The sequence below is a fragment of the Chinchilla lanigera genome, unplaced genomic scaffold, assembly GCF_000276665.1.
Source record: "Chinchilla lanigera isolate Chin_1 unplaced genomic scaffold, ChiLan1.0 scaffold00106, whole genome shotgun sequence".
Classification (NCBI taxonomy): Eukaryota; Metazoa; Chordata; class Mammalia; order Rodentia; family Chinchillidae; genus Chinchilla; species Chinchilla lanigera.
Window position 1 is genome coordinate 2,103,138 of NW_004955507.1, and position 24,299 is coordinate 2,127,436.

Sequence of the window (24,299 nt, forward strand, 5' to 3'; positions counted from 1 at the left end):
AAAAAGAAAATCATACATCACGACCAAGTCGGATTCATTCCAGGAATGCAGGGATGGTTCAATATTTGCAAATCAATTAATTTTGTACACCGTATCAGTAAAGCCAAAGACAAAAACCATATGATCATCTCAATAGATGCAGAAAAAGCTTTCAAGAGTCCAACATGCATTCATGATAAAAACTCTACAGAAAATAGGAATAGATAGTCTTTATCTTAACCTGATTAAAGCCATCAATGACAAATCAACAGTCAACATCATATTAAGTGGTCCTGAGTTCCTTTGATGATGAGAACAGCCAAGTTCATCAGGAAAGCCAGCATGACAGGCTCCTCCAAGAAAACCAACAGCTCCAGGAAAAACAACAGCTCCCTAACAGCTTCTCTTATTTTTTGTCCTTGGTTCTTCTTTTTATGTTGTTGGCAGCAATCCTCAGGTGGGCCTCCCACACCCAGAACCATGCTGGTTTAATTCAGCTGGATGTTGCAAGTTGACCACCAGTTGTCAATCCCCCACAATCCCCCTTAAAAAAGAACCTATACTGATGTCTAAGAATTAGGGTAATTATTCTACCCAAGGTAAAAGCTAACGACTGATTGAGTAGTAAGGATTTGAATGTGATTCTGCCTGGCTTCAGAGCTCTTGTTTGAAAGTACTAGTTATACTCCTTCTATGTTGTTGCTGTCTGAGGTAAGCCCTTCTTTTCTTGCTGTTGGTTTCATACAGACTCAGAAACCTCTTGTGAGCTTTGCGTATCCTTTCTGCTCCTGTTTCTCTAGCCTAGGAAGCCCCTGTGTTTAAAAAATATAATGTGAAAAGCAGGATGTACAGAGACTTTTAGCACTTGGTGATTGTATTCTCTTTCAGAAATCGAAATGGATGGGAATGTTTGCGAGCAAGAAGGATACCTTTGGAGCTATGGACCTTGGGGGAGCTTCTACACAAATCACTTTTGTGCCTAAAAGCCACATTATTGAGTCCCCAGGCAGCTTTCTACAATTTCGCCTTTATGGTGATAACTACAGCGTGTATACACACAGTTTCTTGTGCTATGGGCAGAATGAAGCCCTGCAGCAGAAACTGGCCAAGGACATTCAGGCAAGTATAAATGGATTCAGACCTGCATTCTTCACCTCTTTTCCCAGTCCCCACATCCTGTTATTTTCTCTTTCTAATTTAGTAATTGGTCTGAAGTTGGTTTTGTACTTTCCAAATCTTTTCAGGCAGGACACAAAACTACATCTGGTTGACTCCTATGAATTGTTCCATCCAGACATCCCCTCCTGTGTTTGTTTACTGCACTATCTCCAAGGACACAACTCAGATCTTTTCTTAGAAATTAATTTCTCACCCATGTGGGTAATGAAAGTTACATGCTAGAGTATTGTTCAAGGGGAAGCATTCTTCTAGACCACTTTTTAATATCCCCTTTCTCCAAATTGTAGAAAACACGGTTTTTAGTAATTACCTGGAGAGGAAGAGGAAAAAAATACTTCAGAGAAAACACATTTATCAATCAACCATTCAACTCATATTTCCAGATTATTTCTGCATTTTGAAAAAGACAAGTTAAACACTCAGCCTCATGAGAGTACCAGGCACACCCTGACAAATAAACACAGAGCGAGGTTGTCATATCCAGCTGTTTTGTCTCCACTAAAAGGACAACCAATTCTCTGCTCCCCTCCAAGGAATTCTCTCTCTCTCTGGCTTTGAAAACCTCTGTCAGTAAGATGAACACCATGGAGAAGGACAGAGAGACTGGAGAGAAGGGGTGGGGGGAGAGAGAGAGAACTGAAAAAGGCCACTGAGACTCAAGATTCCACTAAGCTTCTTATTCATCACAGCCTCCTTTCTTCTTCTGGGGGATAGAGATTGAAAATCATTTTGTTGTCACTGGTTTAAAGGACCTAAAGTACTGTCCAGCCCTTGTGGCTTCTGATTCCCTCCCTGATAAGGAGGGAAAGGGGCAGTATGCAATCCTCTAGACTGCTACTTCAGCTTCACAGTTTTGAAAGCCTTGAGAGTTTTCTTTGTGAATCTACTCCTGACCTATGCCATTAAGAGTAAGCACTCAGACACATTCCCAATTAATGGCATTTCTGGGCCCAACTTTTGATATATCAGCATTCTATAAATATACCAGTACCTTTATATCTGTACCACTTTTGGTACCTGTTATTCCCAAGGATGAAAAAAGCAGAGCAAGGACATATGATGCCAATGCTGAGTCCTGGAATGTTATACAAACCTTATACAATGAAGCAATGAAGTCAGACTGAGTATTTTGTGCCTTAAGTATTCACACAAGAGTCTTTCAAATGATTTTTCCACGCAGGTTTCAAGTAATGGAATCCTCAAGGACCCATGCTTTCACCTTGGTTATGAGAAGTTGGTGAATGTAAGTGAACTTTACAAGTCTCCCTGCACCAACAGATTTGAAAAGACTCTGCCATTTGATGAGTTTCAAATCCAGGGTATCGGAAACTATCAACAATGTAGGCAAAGCATCCTCGAGCTCTTCAACACCAGTTACTGCCCTTACTCCCACTGTGCCTTCAATGGGGTATTCTTGCCACCAGTTAACGGGGATTTTGGGGTAAGTTTGTGAAATGATGAGGTATATTAGTTAAAATAATTTTGGTTGCAGGTTATACAATGTGTCTATAGAGGATTTAAATAATAGTGTTCATTTTTCTCCCACAAAATATCTTGAGATAATTCTGGATTAGTTGTTTAGCTCAACACTGTTAGGATTTGGGATCAGTTCCTCCACTATCCTCTTGGACTTCCTGTGGTATTAAGACAGCAGCTACTGCTCCAGGTGTCATATCTTCACATGCAAAGCCAAAACCGGGATGGAGTTTAGGGGGTTCTATTGCACATCTCTCTCTCCTTATGTAGAAATGCCAACAGACACCTCAAGGCTCCTGCGGGAAGTACATCACAGGACAGTGGCTGGCAGAGTAACACTCGGTTGTTAGTTGGCTCCAAACCCAAACTCAGAAGAAATTAGAACCTCACTTGAATGCCATGTGACTGAACTGGCATTGGTTTTCTACTTTTTGGTTTTAGGGGCCAGAGTCCTTACTTTCCTTCTGTTGAACTTTTAGAAGAGGAAGGAGGGTAACACAAGAGAGAAGCGCATAATTAGGGCTGCTTGAGATAGCCAGGAGCCCTTTTCACTCCAGACAGTGCTAGGAAATAAGTCTGAGAGAAAATGAATATATCGTGTGGGTTTACTTTTTAACTTCTTTGAAAGCTTTGCATTCTGGGTAACATGGATTAATTCCTGCCTTCAAATTTGAGCAGATTTCTTCCTCAGGGAATGGAATTTCTTACCTTTGAATGTGATTCATTCAATCAAAATAAGAACATATATGGGTTGAAAAATGGTTGAGGGGCCTTGAGCTCCCCTAGAGACATTTCTGTTTGGTTGCTTAGTCCCTCATTAAGATCTCACCACCTTCTAAACCTCAGTTTGGTGGCTCGTTTAGCTCATTGACTTCCTCAGAACAACATTTCTTCTCTGGATACACCCCTCAAGGTCAGCACTAGCTGGTGCCTATTACTGCTTTGGCAGTTTCTGCTTCAAAACTTTTTTTTGTTCCCTCCAGAATTTCTTCCTAAGGTCTAAATTTGGGTGGGGGTTGGCTTATTACCTATGATGTATAATCAGAAACTCTGGTGAATGTTTAAATTTTTAAAAAATTCTTACAGTAAGAGATATATTGTTTTTTTTTTTTTTTTTTGGTTTTTCTCTGGTACCGGGAACCGAACTCACGACCTTGTGCTTGCCAGGCAGGCGCTTTTGCCACTGAGCTAAATCCCCAGCCCCGAGATATATTGTTATTAATCATCCTCAGAATGCTCCCCCTTGCTTTGAACTCACTTATCCCATCATTGTTGCCACTTTCTGAAACAGTTCTGGAAGTTTTCTTTCATGAATCTCTTTACTTGCACTGTCATGGCTACCTTGACATCCTGAAATGGTTCAGAAAATTTACCTTTCATGGTCACATTAACTTTAGGAAAGAGCTAGAAGTCACATTTTGCTAGATCTGGTGAATTTGGTAGATGAAGACCACTGTAATGTGTTGTTTGTTTTGAGACAGGGTCTTGCTATGTATTCAGGCTAAGCTTTGAACTCATAATGTAGCCCAGGATGGCCTTAAACTCACAGTGATCCTCCTGCCTCATCCTCCTGAGTGCTGGGACTACAGGCATGTGCCACCACACCTGGTTGTAATGTTTTTATTTGAGAGAAAATGCCATAAACATTTGATCAGTGAGAGGTGATCACAAAATATGGCAAGTGTTTAAATTTTAAAATATATCATAATAAAAGATATAGCCATTGATTACCCTCAGAATACTTAAAATACTTCCACTTGCTTTGAACACACATATCCCATCATTCCTGGTAAGGTGTCTTTTACTGTAATAAGATTTAAAATTTTTAAACATTCATCTTATTTTTTAATCACACCTTTATAATATGGAGATTGTAATACTATTTCATTGACAGTTAGTTGTGAACAATACATGCCAGACAGCGACTTGATGGATAAATATCTAACAGTAAATTCTCAGTAGATGAGGAGCTGGTTTGTAGCATTTGCCAATTTCAGTGGTGTTACTGTTCCCACCAGAGCTTAGTCCAAGCTACCAATATCATAGAAAGTAGAAAAAAAAATCCTGAAATTTAACAGTTGGCTCTTGTAATTGTGTAAGAACCAGCCCTGCACACCATGGCAAAGAGAAAAAGCTAACATACCCTAGCATCAGATAAGCTCTTTTTTTTTTTTTTTTTTCTGGTACTGGGAACCGAACTCATGACCTTGTCAGGCAGGCACTGTGTCGCTGAGCTAAATCCACAGCCCCCAGATAAGCTCTTGAAAAGTTTATTTCTTCCTCCTATCAGTCTTAATTCTACACTGCCACTCCTATAGGAAGTCCTCATTCCAAGCTACTGGGACTTGAAGCATAACTATTTGCAGAAACAACAGCAACAAAAATCTATTTGCATTCTTATTATTTCCAGAACCTGTGAGACAGGGTGTTCTCAAACCACAGAGCATTTGTGGAGGAGGGAGTTTTTGCCACAATTGCATTCATCCCTGATGATTTAATTCTAAATCTATAAATATAGTGCTAAAAAACAAGGCTGTAGTAGCCTAGCTGCATTGTGGCCTTGGTTACTAGATTGAATGCAGTGTTATAGGCAAGTAGAAACACCAACAAGGAACAGAGAACATCTGTTAGAAATTCCTCATAAAATAATTTAGGAATTATATTCTTTAGGATCACACCATGCCATTTATGGAAACAAGGAGGTAGAAACAAATTCAATAGGGAACTGGAACTGCGGAACATTTCAAATGCATTTGTTTATACATATGTACAGTTGACCACAGAACAACATGGAGGTTAGGGCATTGATTCCATGATAGCAGCTAAATAGCATAACTTTACAAAAATTTGTTTAAGACCCTTATTAACAGGCACTTGAAATTACTTTTTAAAAATCAAGCTATAAACTTGAAAAGTGCTGGTCAATAGCTATCTAAAGGCAAACTGAAGAATTCCTATAACTGCGCTGGTGTTTCCCTCAAGAATTGGCTTTGAATCCGTTCTGGCAAAGGGACATCTGCTGGTCTGAATCCCCCAAAGCCTGATTCTAAGAGTAGAATCAGGATGATTTTTTTTTTTTCCTTTAAGGGGTCATTATAGCTACAGGAAAAAACTTGGTGGTATGACCTTGAACCATCCGATTTTGAGCAATGTTTTTCTCCTGGTGTATTAAAAGAATTTTTTTTGTCATTCAGTATAATTCTTGAGATTAAAATGGAAGCATTCTAAATAGGTTAAGGTTACTTTTTCATATTGCAATATATATAAATCAAAGAAAAAACCCTAAATGCCACCATTCCGTCCCATCAACAACTTAAATTTTCTCAGTTGAATTCCGATCCATGTTTATATAAGCAATGATCCATTGTAGAAGAAAATTTTGCAATGGATTTAAGATGCTATATTAATCAATATCTGGTGAATATTTGAAAAACATATATCGGGGAGAGCTACACTTAAGCCATGACACATGAAGGCTTCCCCAAAAGTTAAGAAGTGGATGGAATGAAGAAAATAAATGAATGAGAATGAGTTAGTACATGAATAAGGTAAGAGAAATAAGTGACCTTATTCTGGGGCACAGTTGTCTAAGAAAAATTAAAAAAACCATATGCACAGCTCACCTAGCAGAAATTGCTTTAGATTTTAATTGCAAGATGTGGTATATGCTGTAGCTACAAAGAAATGATCTATTTTTATACTTTTATTTTTGGGGAAGTGTAAAGGTATGACACTTATACTTATTTTCAAAATATAAAAAGTAGAAGAAATTAAGACATTGCTCTAGATTTGATTTGATCTTTGTAATAGCAGACCATATTTATAATATTTCCTATTCCTATATAATGACATTCATATGATTTCATATTACATATTTGACTGTATTTTAAGAAAGAATTCTAAACCATAACCTGTTAACAAAGGCGAGAACTAGAAGCAAAATATTGAGGCTCTCTAAACCAATCATTTTCACTCCTCCTTTTTGTGCATGTGGTAAAATATGAGATTTTCCATTTTAATTAATTTTAAGTATGCAGTTCTTTGGCATTAAATACGTACACACTGTTGCACAATCATCTCTGCTATCCATCTACAGAACTTTTTCATCTTCCTAAACTGATAGTCTGCAGCCATTAAACAAAACATTAACTCCCCTTTTTTGTTCCCCTCAGCCACTGATGTTACTACTATTCTACTTTCTGAATGCATTTGGCTATTTCAGATGCCAACATATAAATGAAATCATATATTTACACTTTTGTGACTGGTTTATTTCACTTAACAGAATGTTTTCCATAGAGTAGTCATTCTTAACTCTGCAAAGGATCACAAGGTTCTTTTGAGAATTGATGAAAACTAAAGATCCTCTAAGCAGAAAAATAGGTATGTAGAGGTATGCCAAAGCTTTTGCACTCAATTTAAAAGACTTCTTAATTCTTGAAGTGGACCTTTGAGTCCCTGAGTAAGAGCCCTTAACGTAGACTAAAAATATATATAGAACATAGAGATGAACGTCAAACTGGGCTGGGGATATAGCTCAGTGGCACAAGTGCCTGCCTGACAAGCGCGAAGTCCAGAGTTCTATTCCTGGTTAAAAAAAAAAAAAATTGCTATTGAAAGTCAAACCGTGACCTAAACTGAACACTATCTGGGAGTGGATGTTCTCACTGGTGTCAGTGACTGCATCTATGCAGAAATGTGGTAGAAGCAGACAGATGCCAGAGACAAATGACCCTGAAACTGTAACTACCTAACCTACTGCTAAAATGCTTCCTGCTAGGGAAGAGCCAACCTAATACCTAGTAATGTAAGCATATAAATTGTTAGAGAAGCAAGTTAGAATGAGTAACTAAATTAGCATAAGGGAATGACAAGTCAAGTGGTTGGTTCAGGGCACAGTTTTTGTATAAAACTGTAATCCAGTTGGGTCTCATGATATAGGCCTATAATCACACTATTTCAAAGCCTGAGGCAGAGTACATCCTGGGAAATGAAGTGGGACCCTGCCTTCTAATATTAATAAGGACTGGGGATGTCACCTCATGCTCTCTGGCTTCAATCCCCAGTACCGCAAAACAAGCAAACATATAAAAAACCTGTAATGCCTATTTCTGTGTTTACCTGTAACTACAAGTGCTTCATTTAATTTATATTTCAAATTACAGTCAATATATTTTGATTGGACTTTTGGAAAATGATGTAGCAAAACCCTTTTTATTTCATTATGGACAACTTTGATTTGGCTTTGGGTTAAGTTTCTGTTTTTTCTTCTTTTTCTCCCTTCCTCCCCCTTCCCTCTTTTTCTCCCTCCTCCTCCTTTCCTGTCCCCTTTCTCTCCTTTCCCCTCTCCTTCCTCTCCTCCTCCTTTTTCTAGGTGTTAAACCCAGGGCCTTTGCACTGGGCAATATCCCCCAGCCCCTTTTTATTATTGAGACAGATTCTTGCTAAGTCACTGAGTTGCCCAGGCTGCTCTCATACTTGTCATCCTTCTGCCTCAACCTTCCACTATGCTGGGATTTCAGGTATGCACCACCTTAATCATAAATTTCTAGCTTTGTTCCTGGAAACCTGATAAAAGTGTTACCTACATTACCAGAAAACTGGACTGAAAGTGGTGGCGAAATCAAGCTAAAGAAGGGAACAAAATTTCTTTTTTTTTTTCTGTTTGTTTGTTTTGAGACAGGGTCCCACTATATAGCCCAGGCTGTCCTCAAATTAATGGTGATCATCCTACCTCAGCCTCCTGAGAGATGGGATTTCAGGCATAAGGAAGCAAAATTTCTTAAGAAAGATTAAGATGTATACATTCACTTTGTTAGAATTGAAGCATACGACTTGTTTGCTGCACGAAGTTGCTAGATAGAGGGTAGCTTTACTTTTCTCTGAGGCAAAATTCAGCCTCCAAAGAGATCAGGTCAGTGTCCCTCTATGTTGGAAAAGCTACCTAAAACTGAAATTTTTCTCTTGCAGGCATTTTCAGCTTTCTACTTTGTGATGGATTTTTTAAACTTGACATCAAAGAACCTTTTCTCTGAGGCAAAGATGAATGAGATAGTAGAAAAATATTGCTCGAGGCCCTGGGAGGAGGTAAGTGAAGAGACACAGCAATCGCCCTATGCCCTCAGGAGTACAGAAGACAAGAGTCTGCTCTTAATTTATGCTGATCAAGCAAGATCCATTGAATGTGTTAGAGAAGCCCATGACTTGGGCTCATGAATGAATTGATAATCTGACATACAAAGACTTGAATAAGGTATTATGTGTCTCACCTAATAGGAAGTCTGACAATAAGCAGAAATGGAGCCAGTAGCTCATTTCTGTTTTAGCCATTGCTTCTTCAGTTCAGTTGTTATGCCTATATCTTCATGGGCACAAGATTGCTACTGTGGCCAAGCATGGTGGCACACAACTGTAATCCCAAATACCTAGGAGGTTGAGGCTGGTAGATTGCAAGGTAAAAGCAAGCTTGGGCAACTTCCTAAGACCTTGTCTCAAAATTGTTAAAAAAATTTTTAAAGGGTGGGAGATATAGCTCAGATGTCCCTGAGTTCAACCCCCAGATCTGGGAAAAAATAAAGATTATTGTAACTTCTATGTTCAAGATCAGAACAAAAGTAAAACCAAATATACCTGTTTCTTTTTACAAAAAAAGAAAGGTCATCCCTGAAGCCCCTTCCAGTTTCCCCCTAATTTAAAAAATTTTATTGTTTTATTTTATGTTTGATTGATTAATACACAGTAACTATACATTTTATGGGATATGTGATATTTTAACATATTATATCTATATATATATATACATATATAGCCTGATTAAATAAGGGTATGAGCATATTTATTTCTTAAAACATATATCATTTGTGGCAAGAAAATTCAAAATCCTCTTTACTAGTTCTTTTGAAATACTGTATACAATACGCCATTGTTAATTATGGTCATCCTGCTGTGCAAAAGAGCATCAAAGCTTATTCCTCGTAACTATAACTTTGTACACACTTGCCGGCATCATCTCCCTCTCTACCTGCTCCTCTTCTTAGCCTTTGATAACAGTTATACCTTGACTCAACTGTATGAGATCAACTTTTTTATATTCTACATCTGAGTGAGATCATGTGGTATTTGTCTGAATCTGGCTTAATTAATTTAACATAGTGTCCTACAGGTTTATCCATGTTGTCCAGAATTATTGGATTTCATGCTTTTTAAATGGTTTTCTAGTCTTCTATTGTGTATGTATATTGTATTTTTTTATTCATACATCTGTTAGGTTAATATCCTTTCTTAGCTTTTATGAGTAGTGCTTCAATAAACATAGGAATGCAGATATCTCTTTGACATACTGATTTTACTTCCTTTGGATATTCACTAATCAGTGTAATTGCTGGATCATAAAGTACTTCTGTTTTTAATTTTTTGAGGAACCTCTGTTCTTATTTTTGTAATGGCTGTATTAACTTGCCTATTACCAGTATATAAGGAGTCCTTTATCTCTACATCCTTGTGCTGGGGATTACCTTGTACATGCTAGTTAAGTGCTCTACCATAGAGCTATATCCCTAGCTTTTTTTTATAATAGGCATGCTAAGAGGAGTGAAGCTATAGCTTATTATGTATGTGTGTGTGTGCATGTATGTTTTAACTAATTATAGCTTCACTCTCAATGAATAGGGAATAGGGAAGGGTTAGGGTGCGAATAGGGAAGAAACTGATCAAAAGAAAAGAAAAACTTGTGGGAGAAAGGGGAAAGGAAGGAAGGGTAAAGGAAAATATATACATACACAAGACAGTTAAGATAGTTATACAACTGCTTTCTCTTGGTTCATTGAGGGGAAAATTTTGTGCTAGTAACTTTCTGGACAATGTTTCATGCCTATATCTTATACTCTGAACAACTACTATGAATATAACAATACACAATGTGTTGATTATTGTTACTCTCCTACTAACCTATTTTGAAACTTTGTTTTATTATTAGTTCTTGCTTTTTCTGTTTAAAATTTATATATATATATATATATATATATATATATATATATATATATATATATATATATATATATATATATGGTCCAGTACAGTAATCTGATACAATGTACAATGCTTAGTAATCAAATTAGGGTAATTACCCTTCCATCTTTTTAAACATTAATTATTTCTATGTTTTCAGAAACTTTGTACTTTTGTAGTTATTTTGAAATGTATCATAGGTCGTTGTAGACTATAATGACACCAGAACCAATTCCTCCTATCTAGTTTTGATATCTCTCATCTGACTTCTGTCTGTCTTCCCTGTCCTCTACCATTCACAGTCTCTAGTAACCACTATTCCATTCGTCTCTTGTATAAGTTAATGTTTTTTACTTCCACAAATGAGAATATGTGATATTTTTCATTTCCTGCCTTATTTCACTTAACATATGTCTTCAAGGATACTCCACGTTTCCATAAATAACAGAATTTCATTTTCTTAATGACTGAATTATACATAATTCAGATTTTCTTTATCCAGTCGTCAGTTGATGGACACTGGCTGATCCCATATCTTGACAATTGTGAATCATGCTGCAAAATCTGGGAATTTTACAGATATCTCTTAGATATAATGATATCTTTTCCTCTGACTATATACCTAGTAGCGGGGTTGCTAGATTATATTGAAGATCTATTTTTAAATTTTCAAGGGATCTCCATATTGTTTTTCATAATGGTTGTTCTAGTTTATATTCCTACCAACAGTACGTAACAGTTCGCTTTGGCTGCATCATCTCCCATATTTGCTATTTTTTATTTTTAAATTTTATTAGTACATGTGTGTAGTTCATAATGTCACATTCCTAGTGGGAATTTGGTACATGTACATAACACTTTTTAAAATTCCTTTTTCATCCCCTTTTCCTCCCTCCCCCCGCTCCATCCATGTTTTGAGTCCCTTCTTTTATTCTTCATGTTCGTGCTTGCAGTACAGAATGTTTCCATTCTGTCTGTGGAGTTGGTCCCTGTACAGAACACATCCCAACTCCTTTCTTTTTATTCCCTATCCCTCCCCTCTCTCCCTTCTTCCTTTGTCTCTTGATCCCCCACCCTTTTGAGAAAGGTCTGTCTCTCTACTTCCTTTAACAAACTTTTATTTTGCTCTTTGTTTTCACTCTGGGTTTCTCATATAAGAGAAACCTTGTGGTATTTAAGCTTGTGTGTCTGACTTATTTCACTTAACATTATGATCTCAAGATACATCCATTTTCCTGTTTTTTAATCCATGTAGCCCAGGCTGGCCTCACACTTGGGGCAATCCTTCTGCCTGAGCCTCTTGAATACTGGGATTATAGCCATGTAACACCACACCTGAAAACTTTTATCTTTTTTATAACAGCCATTCTAATGAGGGGAAGCGATATGTCATTGTTATTTGATTTGCATTACCTTGAGGATTAGAAATATAGAGTATTTTTATATACCTGTTGGGTACTTTTATGCCTTTAGATAATTCAGATTTTTGCCCATTTTTAAATTATATAATTTGGAGGGTTTTTTTGCTGTTGTTTGAGTTCTACAGGTTGTCTTTTCACTCTGTTGATTATTTTCTCTGCTATGCAGTGACTTCTATACTCCAACTTGTTTATTTTTACTATTGTTGCATATGCTTTTAGGGTCATATATAAAAAAATCTTTGCCTACACCAATGTCTTTCAGGTCTTATATTAGATCTTTGATCCACTTTGGATTGATTTTTATAAATGGAGAGAGGCAGAAAGCTAGTTTCCTTTTTTACATATGTTTACCTAGGACTGTGCTGTTTTGGTTACTGTAGCTTTGTGTAGTGTATTTTGAAGTCAGGTATTATGAAGCCTCTAGCTTTGCTTTTGTTGTTCGTTGGTTTTTCTCAGTATTGTTTTGGCCATTCTAGACCTTTTGTGGCTCCATGTGAACTTTAGGATTTTCTTTTTCTTTTTTTTTCTTTTTTCTTTTCTTTTCTTAGTACATATGTGTAGTGCATAATGTTTACATTCATTGCGAGAAGTTGGTGCATGTACATAACACATCTTAATTCCTTTTTTCATCCTCTTTCCCTCCGCTCCCACACTCTTTCACTAATCTCTTGCTCCCCTTCCTTTTTTGTACATGTGTGCAGTATTTAATATTTACATTCCTTGTATAAAGTTGGTACATATGCATAATACATCTCAATTCTTTTTTTCTTTACATCCCTTACCCCACATCGCTCAATCTCTTGACACCCTTCTCTTTTGAGAACAATCTATCTTCCTATTTCCATTATCTATTTTTATGTTGTTTTTTGTTTTTATTCTGGGTTTCTCATGTAAGAGAAACCATGTAATATTTAAGTCTGTATGTCTGATTTATTTCACTTAACATTTATGGTGTCAAGGTACATCCATCTGCCTCCAAATGACTCAAATTTATCTTTCCTTATGGCAGAGTAGTATTCCATTGTACGTGAATACCATATTTTCTTTTTCTTTTTTCCTTTTTTATTTTAAAGAGAAAAAAATCCAAAAACAAAATACCAAAGGCATAAACAAAACAACATTAAAAAGTAAAAATGATACAGAATTTCAAGATAATGTCATAGAAAATTAATGGTTGTGGTATTACATGGTGTTATCTTCAAAGTGGTTATGCAGATAACCAGACCTAGTCATGTAAGATTGATTAAACAATTAAACCTTAATTGTGCCTTTCAATAAACCAATAGGACTTAGTAGTATAATAACCTTAGCTATCTTGTGTGTGTGTGTGTGTGTGTGTGTGTGTGTGTAAATTTTTCCTTTCTTTCATTTCTCTTTTCCCTCATCCCAGGTGTTCTTTCCTTTTGAGCAATTTCTTTCCCTTTCACAATATCTATTGTACTTTTAAACTTTTATTTACACTTTCAGTTTCTTACACTAGGGAAGCAATATGATGTTTACTCATGTGAGTCTGATTTATTTCACTTATGAATATGGTCTCTAGTTGCATCCATTTGCCTATAGAAGTCTCTAGTTTATTTTCTTTATAGCTGAGTAATACTCCATTGTATACAATACCACAATTTTTTTATTCATTCCTCAGTTGATTGGCATTTGCATTGTTTCCAAGATTTAGCTATTACAAATTGTGCTGCTATAAACACAGGTGCACATACATCACTGTGGTATGATGTTTTCAATTCTTATGGAAAAATACCCAGAAGGGGAATAGATGGGTTGAATGGGACCTCTAGACCTAGTTTACTGAGGAATCTCCAGGTTGATTTTCACAGTCATTACACGAGTCTACACTTCCACCAACAGTGGAGAAGAGTTCCTTTTTCTCCACAGCCCCTCCAGCATTTGTTATTGGTTGATTTCTTGATGATAGACATTCTTTCTGGGGTGAGATGGAATCTCAGTGTTGTTTTAATTTGCATTTCTCGAATGAGAAAATACAGGAACATTTTTTCATGTATTCATTTGCCATTTGTATTTCTTCATCTGAGAAGTGTATATTCATCTCAGCTGCCCATTTTTGGATTGGGTCTTTAAATTTGGAGGGCCTGATTTTTTTAAATTCTTCATATGTTCTTGATAGAAGTCCATTGTCTGAGGGACAGTTGGCTAAATTTTTTCCCAATACATGGGTTTCCTGTTCACCCTGTTGGTGATTTATTTTGATTGCCAAAATTTTTCAATCAGATGAGATACTAGTTGTTGATTCTTTGAAATATTTCCCATGAAGTTTGGTTTTTGTTCATTAACTCTCTTCCTACCCCTATGTCTTCAAGATTTCTACTTACTCTCTCTTCCAGTAGATTTAATGTTTCTGTTTTAATATTTAGATCTTCAATCCATTTTGACTTTAGTTGGGTGCATGGTGATAGACATTTGTCTAGTTTTAGTCTTTGTCATGTGGACAGCCAGTTTTTTCAGCACCATTTATTAAAAAGGCTATCTTTCTTCCAGTGAACCTGGTTGGCCCTTTTGTCAAAGATATGGTGGCTAAGTGTGTTTGTGGTTGTGGCTGCATTTTCTAGTCTGTCCCATTGATCCTCAGGTCTGGGTTTTTCTTGCCAATACCATGCTGATTATATCACAGTAGCTTTGTAGTATAATTGCAAGTCACGGGTTGTTATACTTTCTGCCTTGCCCTTGTTGATCAGAATTGCTTTTTCTTTTTTTTTTTTTTTTTTTTTTTTGTTGTTTTTTTTCTGGTACTGGGAATTGAACTCATGACCTTGCGCTTGCCCGGCAGGCACTGTGCCACTGAGCTAAATCCCCAGCCCCCCAGAGTTGCTTTTTCTATTCTGGGTCTCTTCTGGTTTCACATGAATTTTAGGAATGTTTTGTCTAGATCTGTGAGGTATACTAATGGTATTTTGATCAGGATTGCACTGAATCTGTATAACAATTTTTGGAGCATGGTCATATTCCAATGTTGATTCTTCCTATCCATGAGGAAGGAATATCTTTCTGTTTTCTGAACTCCTCTTCAATCTCTTTTTTCAGAGTACTGCAATTTTCACTATGTAGATATTTTACCTCTTTTGTTGGAATGATACATAAGTATTTCACCTCTTTTGATGCTACTATGAAAGGTGTGGTTTCATTAATTTCTCTCTCAGTCTGCTTGTTGTTTGTGTACAGGAATGCTATTGATTTTTGAGTGTTGACTTTGTATGCAATACAAATACAAATCAATAAATGCAATACATCATATTAACAGAGCCAAAGATAAGAATCACACGATCATCTCAATAGATGCAGAAAAAGCTTGCAGTAGCATGCAGTAGCTATGCTACTGAACTTGCTTAGTAATTCTATAAGCCTTTTGGTGGAGTTTTGGGGGTCTTCTATGTAGAGTATCATGTCATCTGCAAATAATGATAATTTCACTTCTCCTTTCCAAATCTTTATTCCTTTTATTTCTCTTTCTTTTCTAATTTCCCTGCCTAATGTTTCCAGAACTATATTGAATAGGAGTGGTGTCAGGGGACATCCTTGTCTTATTCCTAATTTTAAAGTGAAAGCTTTCAGTTTGTGTCCATTTAGTATGATGTTCACTGTTGGTTTGTCATAGATGGCTTTCACCAGATTTAGGTAAAATCCATCTATTCCAATGTTCTGTAGGTTTTTTTTATTTTTTATTTATTTATTTTTTTTCTGTAGGGTTTTTATCATGAATAAGTGTTGGACTTTATCAAAAGCTTTTTCTGCATCTATTGAGATGATCGTGTGATTCTTATCTTTGGCTCTGTTAATATGATGTATTGCATTTATTGATTTGCATATATTGAACCATCCGTGCATTCCTGGGGTGAATCCCACTTGGTCATAGTATATTAGCTTCTTGATGATTTGCTGCATTCTCTTAGTTAGTATTTTATTGAGAATTTTTACATCTGTGTTGATTAGGGAGATTGGCCTGTAGTTTTCTTCTTTGGTTGGGTCTTTCTCTGCTTTTGGTTTTTTTTTTTTCTGGTACCAGGAATTGAACTCATGACCTTGCACTTGCCAGGAAGGCACTGTGCCGCTGAGCTAAATCCCCAGCCCCCTTTCTCTGGTTTTGGTATCAGGATAATATTTGCCTCCAGGAATGAGTTGGGGAATAATTCCTTCCTTTTCAATTTCCTTAAGAGTTTGAGAAGTATTGGCATTAAATCTTCTCTAAATTTCTTGTAGAATTCAGCTGTGAATCCATCAGGACCTGGACTTTTCTTTGTTGTTAAATTTTTTTATTACATTTTCAATTCCATTGACTGATAATGGGTTATTTAGGATTTTCATATCTTCTTGATTCATCTTTTGTAGTCATATATATCTAGGAATCTGTCCATTTCTTCTGTATTTTCCATCCTATGAGAGTAAAGATTTCTGCAGTAGGTATGGATGGTCTTCTGTGTTTCTACAGGATCTGTAGTGATTTCACCCTTTTTAGTCCTTATTGTACGTATTTCAGCTTTTCCTTTCTTTTTTTGATAATTTTTGCTAGTAATTTATCAATTTTATTTATTCTTTCAAAGAACCAACTCTTTGATTTATTAATTCTTTGTATTGTTTTCTTAGTCTCAGTTGTGTTAATTTCTGCTCTGAACTTTATAATTTTCTCCCTTCTTTGGGCTTTGGGCTTGACTTGCTCTTCCTTTTGTAGAAGTTTGAGGTGTAACATAAGGTTGTTTATTTGTGTTCATTCTGTTTTCTTGATGTGAGAATCCAGTGCTATAAATTTCCCTCTAAGGATTGCTTTTGTTGCATCCCACAGGTTCTGGTAGGTTCTATCTGCATTTTGTTTGATTGTAAATATTGTTTAATTTCTTTTTTAATTTAATGTGTGACCCATTGCTTGTTGAGGAAGATGTTATTTAATTTCCATATAGAGTTTTTGCAATTTCTTTTGTCAATATTTTCCAATTTCATTGCACCATGTTCTGATAATATGCATGGGATAACTTCAGTTTCTTTGCATTTAACTTAAGCATGTTCTAGGTACTAGTATATGGTCTATTTTGGAGAATTTCCCGTGTGCAACTGAGAAGACTACGTATTCTAATGTTGTTGAATAGAATACTTTGTAAATGTCTATTAAATCCATTTGTTCACACATTTGATTTAATTTTGTTATTTCATTGCTGATTTTTTGTGTAGTTGATCTATCACTTTGTGACAATGGGTTGTTAAAATTCCCTGTTACAATTGTGTGTTATTGGTTATTTGGTCTTCCATGTCTGTTAAAATTTGTCTTATATAGTTGGGTGCTCCTACATTTGGTGCATATATAGTTATGATTTTTATCTCTTCCTCTTGCAGTTTTGCCCTAACAAGAATGTAGTGACCTTTTTATCTCTTTTGATCATGTTGATTTGAAGTTCACTTTATCTGCAAGCAGAATAACTACCTCTGCTTTTTCTGCTTTTCTGTCACATGGAGTATTGTTTTCCATCCTTTGACTTTCAGTCTATGAATTTCCTTTTGTGTTAAATGCATTTCTTGTATAGAACATATTGTTGGATTTTGTATCTTGATGTTTCTTGATCTTGGGTTTTGTTTCTGTGCCAGTCTGTTTCTTTTGATTGGTGAATTGAGGCCATTTACATTAATGGTTATTACTGATGTGTACTGACTTAATTGTGTCATGTTATTTTCTTGCTGTTGGTTCTATACTTTCCCCCTGTGTTTAATTGCTTACCTTGCTTGGTGGTTATTTTCTATTGTTGTTTTTGGAATTGTGGTCATTTTTATATCTTTGTAGAATGTCTTTCAGTACTCTTTCTAGGGTTGGTTTGGTGGTCATGCATTTCTTTAGTTGATCTTTTTCATGGAAGTATCTCATTTCTCCATCAATTTTGAATGATATCTTGCAGAGTACATCAGTCTGGGTTGGAAGTTGTTTTCTTTCAGGACCTGACATACTTTATTCCAAGCTCTTCTTGACTTGGTGGTTTGTGTTGAGAAATGTGCTGTGATTCTGATGGATTTTCCTTCATATGTGATCTAATCTGTTTCTTTTCTCTAACAGCTTTTAATATTCTGTTCTTTTGCTGAATGTCTGGGATCTTGATTATTATGTGTCTGAATGTAGATTTATTTTGGTTATGGCTAAGTGGAGTTCCATATGCCTCACTTATTTGTATGTCAGATTCTTTTCCTATGATTGGGACATTTTCTGCTACTACTTGTGCAAATAATCTTTTTATGTTACCCTTGTTACTCCTCCTGTTTCAGTCTTATATTATTTTTGTTTGCCTCATATTGCAGCTGTTGAATTGTTATTTCTTGGTTCCTTGTTTTTTTAAAGAGTTCTTTCCTTTCATGATCACTAGCTACAATGCTGTCTTCAAGGTCTGAAAGTCCATTTTCAGTTTTTTTGAAGCAGTTTTGCAAGCCTTCAATGGAATTTTTAATTTCCTGAATATCTCTTTGAATCTGTTTCATGCATTCTAATTCTTCCCTATACTGTTCATTTAAGATTTACATAATTTTTCCATGCTCCTCTTTTTAATCTATGTCTTCTTTTGATATGCTGAGCAATTCTTTCATTATTGTTCTTATTTCCTTTTCTACCTGAGTGATTATTTCTGATCTGATTTCCTCTATATCCTGTTGTAGTTAGTTCTTTACTTCAGTTGCTATGATTTCAGAAATTTCAGGTGTAACTTCCATGTTCTCTTATGTTGATGTTTCCTGGACTTGCTCTGGGTGGCATGGAGGTCTGAGATTGCATTTTGCTACTTCATTTTGTCATTTTCAAAGCACCCTAGGTACTGGGAGTCAGGATCATTCCCACGATGGCAGTGGGAGGCAGAGTGCAGGGTGTCAGGCTTCCAGACAGCTCACCAAGTCTTCCCTTGACCCATGGTCCTTCCCACAATGGCAGGGGGGGGTGGAACAAGGGGTCTCAAACTCCCAGACAGTTTACTGTGGCTCCTGAGGCTTCCTAGGACCCAAGGATCTTCCTGTGATGGCAGCAGGGAGCAGAGCCCAGTGTCTCAGGTTCCCAGACAGGTTAGCAAGGCTTTCTGGGACCCAGGGATCATCCCATAATGGTGATGGGGGCAGAGCCACCATATTTTCTTTATCCATTTATCTTTTGATGTATATATGGACTACATCCAAGATTTAGATCTTATGGATTATGCTGTTATAAACATGAATATGAATATATTAGTGTAATACAATATCTTTGACTCAGGAAAATACCCAGAAGGAGAATAGCTGTGTCCAATGGAATTTCTAGTTTTAATTTTTTAAGGAACTTCCATGCTTATTTCCATAGTGGTTGTACTAATTTGCATTTCCACCAACAGTGTAGCAGCCTCTCCAGCACTTCTAAGCATTTCCCTGCAGCCTCTCTAGCACTTGTTATTATTTGGTTTCTTGATGATGACCATTCTTTCTGAGGTAAGATGGAATCTCAGTGTTGTTTTAATTTGCATTTCTCTAATGGTCAACAGTGATGAGCATTTTTTCATGCAATTTATCTGCCATTTGTACTATTTCTTCTATGAAGTTTCTATTCATTTTGCTTGCCAAGTTTTTGATAGGGTGTTTTATTTTGAGGGGTCCAATTTTTTTCAATTCTTTGTATATTCTAGATATGAGTCCTCTCTCTGAGGAATTGCTGCCAAAAATTTTTCCCATTCCTTCTGTTGTCTTTTCATTTTGTTGTTTTTGTTGTGCAGAAGCTTTTTAATTTAATATGATCCCATTTGCTGATTCTCAGAACTATTTTCTGTGAAACTGGGGTTCTGTTCAGAAATTTTATTAGTATACGTGCCTGATACATAGTAATTAATCTTGGGAGCCTGGTATACATACATATTGCATCGTGATCATTTGTATTCCCCCTTTTCTCCCTTTCCTCGCTTCTTCCCAAGATTGCTTTCCTGTCTCTACAGACTCTATCTTCCTATTTCTTAACATCTTTTATTTTGCTTTTTAAATTATTTATACTTTGGGTCTCTCAGAGAAACTATGTGATATTTGAACTTCTGTGTCTGATTTATTTCACTTAGTGTTATGGTCTCAAGATATATCCATTTTCCTACGAATCTCTCACATATATCCTTTTTATGGCTGAATGATACTCCATTGTGTATATATGTAATATTTTCTTTATCCATGCATCTGTTGATGGGCATATAGGCTGCTTCTGTTATTTTAACTATTGTGAATTGTTCTGCTATAAACATAGGTATGCATGTACCACTATAATATGATCACTTCAGCTCTTTCCAGATGATATCCAGAAGAGGTGTAGCTGGGTCAAATGGAATTTCTATTTTCTAGTTTTAGTTTTTTGAGGAATATCCATACTGATTTCCATAATGGTTGCATGAGTTTACATTCCCATAAACAATGTATAAGCACTTTCCCCTCACATCCCCAACAGTGTTTGTTGTGTTTTGAGTCCTCGATAACAGCCATTCTTATTGGAGTCAGGTGGAATCTCAGTGCTGTTTTGATTGTATTTCTCTAATGGTCAAATATGCTGATTTTTTTCATGTACATATCGGCCATTGGTCCTTCATTTGAGAAGTGTATCTTTATTTCATTTTTTTCCCACAAGACCTTTGAATGATGGGGATTACACTAAATTTGCAGATTGCTTTGGGCATTATAATCACTTTAACAATATTAATTTTTCTAATGCATGAATATATTATATTTATCAATTTTTATGTCTTTAATTTTTTCATCAATACTTTATATTTTTCTTTATAGAGATCTTTTCCTACTTTGGTTAAATATATTCCTAGATGATTGATTGATTATGGCTAGTAAATAGGATTACTTTCTTGATATCCTTTTTAGTAAGTTAACTATTGACATATAAAAATGTTGCTTTAATACATGGTGAGAGATACAGTTCTAGCTTCAGACTTCTGCGTGTATATATCTAGTTTTCCCAGGGAATTTTTTAAAGAGGCTGTTTTTCCTCCAACATATGTTTTTGACTCCTTTATCCAAGATTATATTTGAATGTGTCTGGAGTTTTTTCTTCATCCTCTGTTCTGTTCCATTGATCCACACATCTGTTTTTGTTCCAGTATCATGTTGTTTTTATCACTGTGGTTTTGTAATATAATTTGAAGTTTTGGATTGTGATGCGTCCTGCTTTGCTCTTGCTGTCCAGAATTACTTTTGCTATTCAGGGTCTCTTCTGCTTCCATACAAATTTTAGAATTGTTTTATCTACTTCTGTGAGGAATATTGAATCTTAATTGGGATTGCATTAAATCTGTATATTGTTAGTATGGCCTTTTTGACCACATTGGTTCTACTTCTCTAGGAACAGGGGATATCTATTTTCTAATGTTCTCTTCAACCCCTTTTTCCAGAATACTATAGTTTTCATTATAAATTTCATTCACTTCCTTTTGTTAGGTTAATTCCTCAGTATTTGATTTTTTTGGGAAACTATTGTGAATGATATTGTTTTCCTAATATCTTTCTTGGTAGTTTTTTTATTGGTGTAAAAGAACTCTTGACTTTTGTGTCTTGATTTTGTAATCTGTTACATTATTCAATTTGCTTATTAGCTCTAGAAGTCTTTGGTAACAGTTTTTGAATATTTTATGTAAAGAATTATGTCATCTTTAAATAAGGAAATTTTAACTTCTTTTCCTATATGTATCCTTTTTATTTCTTTCTCTTGCCTGATTACTTTGGCTAAAGTTTCAAATACTACATTGAGCTGGAATGGCTATATTGGACATCTTTGTCTTGTTCCTGATTTTAGAGGAAACGTTTTCAGGTTTTCCCCATTTCATATGACATTTGCAGGAGGTTTGACGTAAATGGCTTTTATCAGATAGAGATAAGTTTCTGCTATAACCTATTTTCCTCAGGGTTTTCTGCATCTATTTAGATGATTACGTGATTTTTGTCCTTGCTTCTGTGAAGTATAGTGTGTATTCATTTGTGCATGCTGAACCATCATTGCACTGCTGGGATTAAGCCTACTTGGTCTTAATGTATGATCTTTTTAATAATGTTTTGCAGTCTGTTTGCCAGTATCTTGTTGATGATTTTTGAAGCAATGTTCATTAAAGAGATTGGACCAGAGTTTTCTTTTTTGGTTAGCCCTTATTTTGTAATAAAATCAAGGTAATGTAGCTTGCAGGAATGACTTGGGCAGTGTTCTTTCCCTTTCAGTTTCATTAGTTTGAGGAGCACTGGCATCAGTTCTTCCTGAAGTTCTTGTATAATTCAGTGATGAATCCCTCAGGTCCTGAGATTTTCTTGATAGGTTTTTTATTATTGCTCCAGTTGCATTACCTGTTACTGGATTATTCCATCTCACTGCAGGAAGAATGGCCAACATCAAGAAATCAAATAGTAACAAATGTTGTGAGGCTATGGAGAAAAAGGAAGCCTTCTGCATTGTTGCTGGGAATGTAAACTAGTACAAACACTATGGAAATCAGCATTAAGATTACTGAAAAATCAAACAATAGAAATTTCATTTGACCCAGCTATTCCCTTTCTAAGTATCTTCTCCAAAAGAGTTCAATGCATGACATTTCTATGTTACATGCTACTAATGTTTACAGCAGCGTAATTCTTAAGAGTTAAATCTTGGATGCAGGCTATATGTGATATGTATACACAATGGAGTAGTACTCTTCCACAAAGAAGGATAAATTCGAGTCATTTGTAGAAAAATGGATGTACCTTGAGGCCATAATGTTAAGTGACGTAAATTTGACACATAAGCTTAAATATCGCCTGGTTCCTTTTATATGACAAACCTGACGTATAGATAATTTAAAGAACAAAATAAAAACTAGGATCAAAATAAAAGATCATAGGAAAGGGGGATATAGACCTTTTGCAAATGGGAAGGGGACCAAGATATCAAGGGAGGGGAGAAGGAAAAGAAAGCAAAGGGATTATGATGTGTTAAGTACATGTACCAACTCCCCAGGATGAGTGTAATCATTATGTACTACAACTATGTATTAATAAAAATTTTTATAAATTTTAAATCTTGAAACATAGTATTATATTTAAGTAACAACAAAAATGTTCATAACTAAAATATATGTAACTTTGTTCAGGCATGGTTGTACACACCTGTACTCCCAGCATTCAGGAGGCTAAGGCAGGAGGACTGCCCCAAATTCAAGGCCAGCTTGGGCAACATACTGAGTTCAAGGCCAATCTGAAGTATATATGGGGCCCTATCTCAATCATTCAAACAATGAATCAGTCAATTAATCAATCAGACCTAACTTTAAACAAATAAGTGATTAGAGTTGAAAATAGCAATTCCTTTAATTCCACAAAAATGCTACTGTTTTTATATGTTGAATTTTGTACCCTGTAACTTTACCTAATTTATCAGTTCTAACAGCTTTTTGATGGAATATTTAGGTTTTTATGCATAAAATCATGATGTGTGCAAACACGGATAATTTGACTTCTTCCCTTTCTGTTTGAATGCTCTTTATTTTTTTTCTTGCCTAACTGCTCTTGCTGAGACTTCCAATGCTATGTTGAAGAATAGTGGTGAAAGTTGACATACTTGTCCTGTTGCAGATCGTAAAAGGAAATGCTTTTAGCTTTTCCCCATTCTTTATGATATTGGTCTGGGTTTGTATAGCTCTTATTATGTTTTTTTTTATTTTTTATTTTAAAAATAAAAGGAGGAAAACATTAACAGACAGACAACATTTTACAAAATAGCAAAAGAACACTACAGACAATACAGAGTTACAAACAAAGTGGTAGGAAATTAACAATGCTTCTTGTATTACATATTGATATCTTCAAAGTGGTTTCTCATAAAAACAGATAGAGACATGCAATATTGATCAATCAAGGACTCATTGACAGTTTCTTTCAGCAAAGAAATAGAAGACAGTAGAACAGCTATGTTAACTATCCTGTATATACATACATACAAAATTTCTCCTTCTTTCCCTTCTCCTTCCCCATATCCCAGTTGCCCTTTACCCTTGAGCATTTTCCCATCATTTCACAATGTCTATCGTACCTCCTGTTTAAATTAACTCTTTCAGGTTTTTACACCAGTGAAACAATGCGGTGCTTGCACATGCAGGTCTGATTTATTTCACTTATGAGTATGGTCTCTAGTTGTGACCATTTACCTATAAAGGCTTCAAGTTTATCTTTCTTTATAGCTGAGTAATATTCCAATATATAAAAGTACCACAATTTTCTTATCCA

General features: G+C 35.7%; 1 protein-coding gene across 5 annotated transcripts in view; it reads left to right on the top strand.

The window, feature by feature from the left end:
* Window positions 1-24,299, top strand: part of Entpd1 (ectonucleoside triphosphate diphosphohydrolase 1) — a 105,410-nt gene that overhangs the window by 67,220 nt on the left and 13,891 nt on the right. For all 5 annotated transcript variants that reach the window (XM_013506151.1, XM_005407553.2, XM_005407549.2 and 2 more), the window contains 3 exons: window positions 868-1,098; window positions 2,339-2,599; window positions 8,605-8,721. In XM_013506151.1, coding sequence (XP_013361605.1) covers window positions 868-1,098; window positions 2,339-2,599; window positions 8,605-8,721 — 609 coding nt within the window. The remainder of the gene's footprint in view (window positions 1-867; window positions 1,099-2,338; window positions 2,600-8,604; window positions 8,722-24,299) is intronic.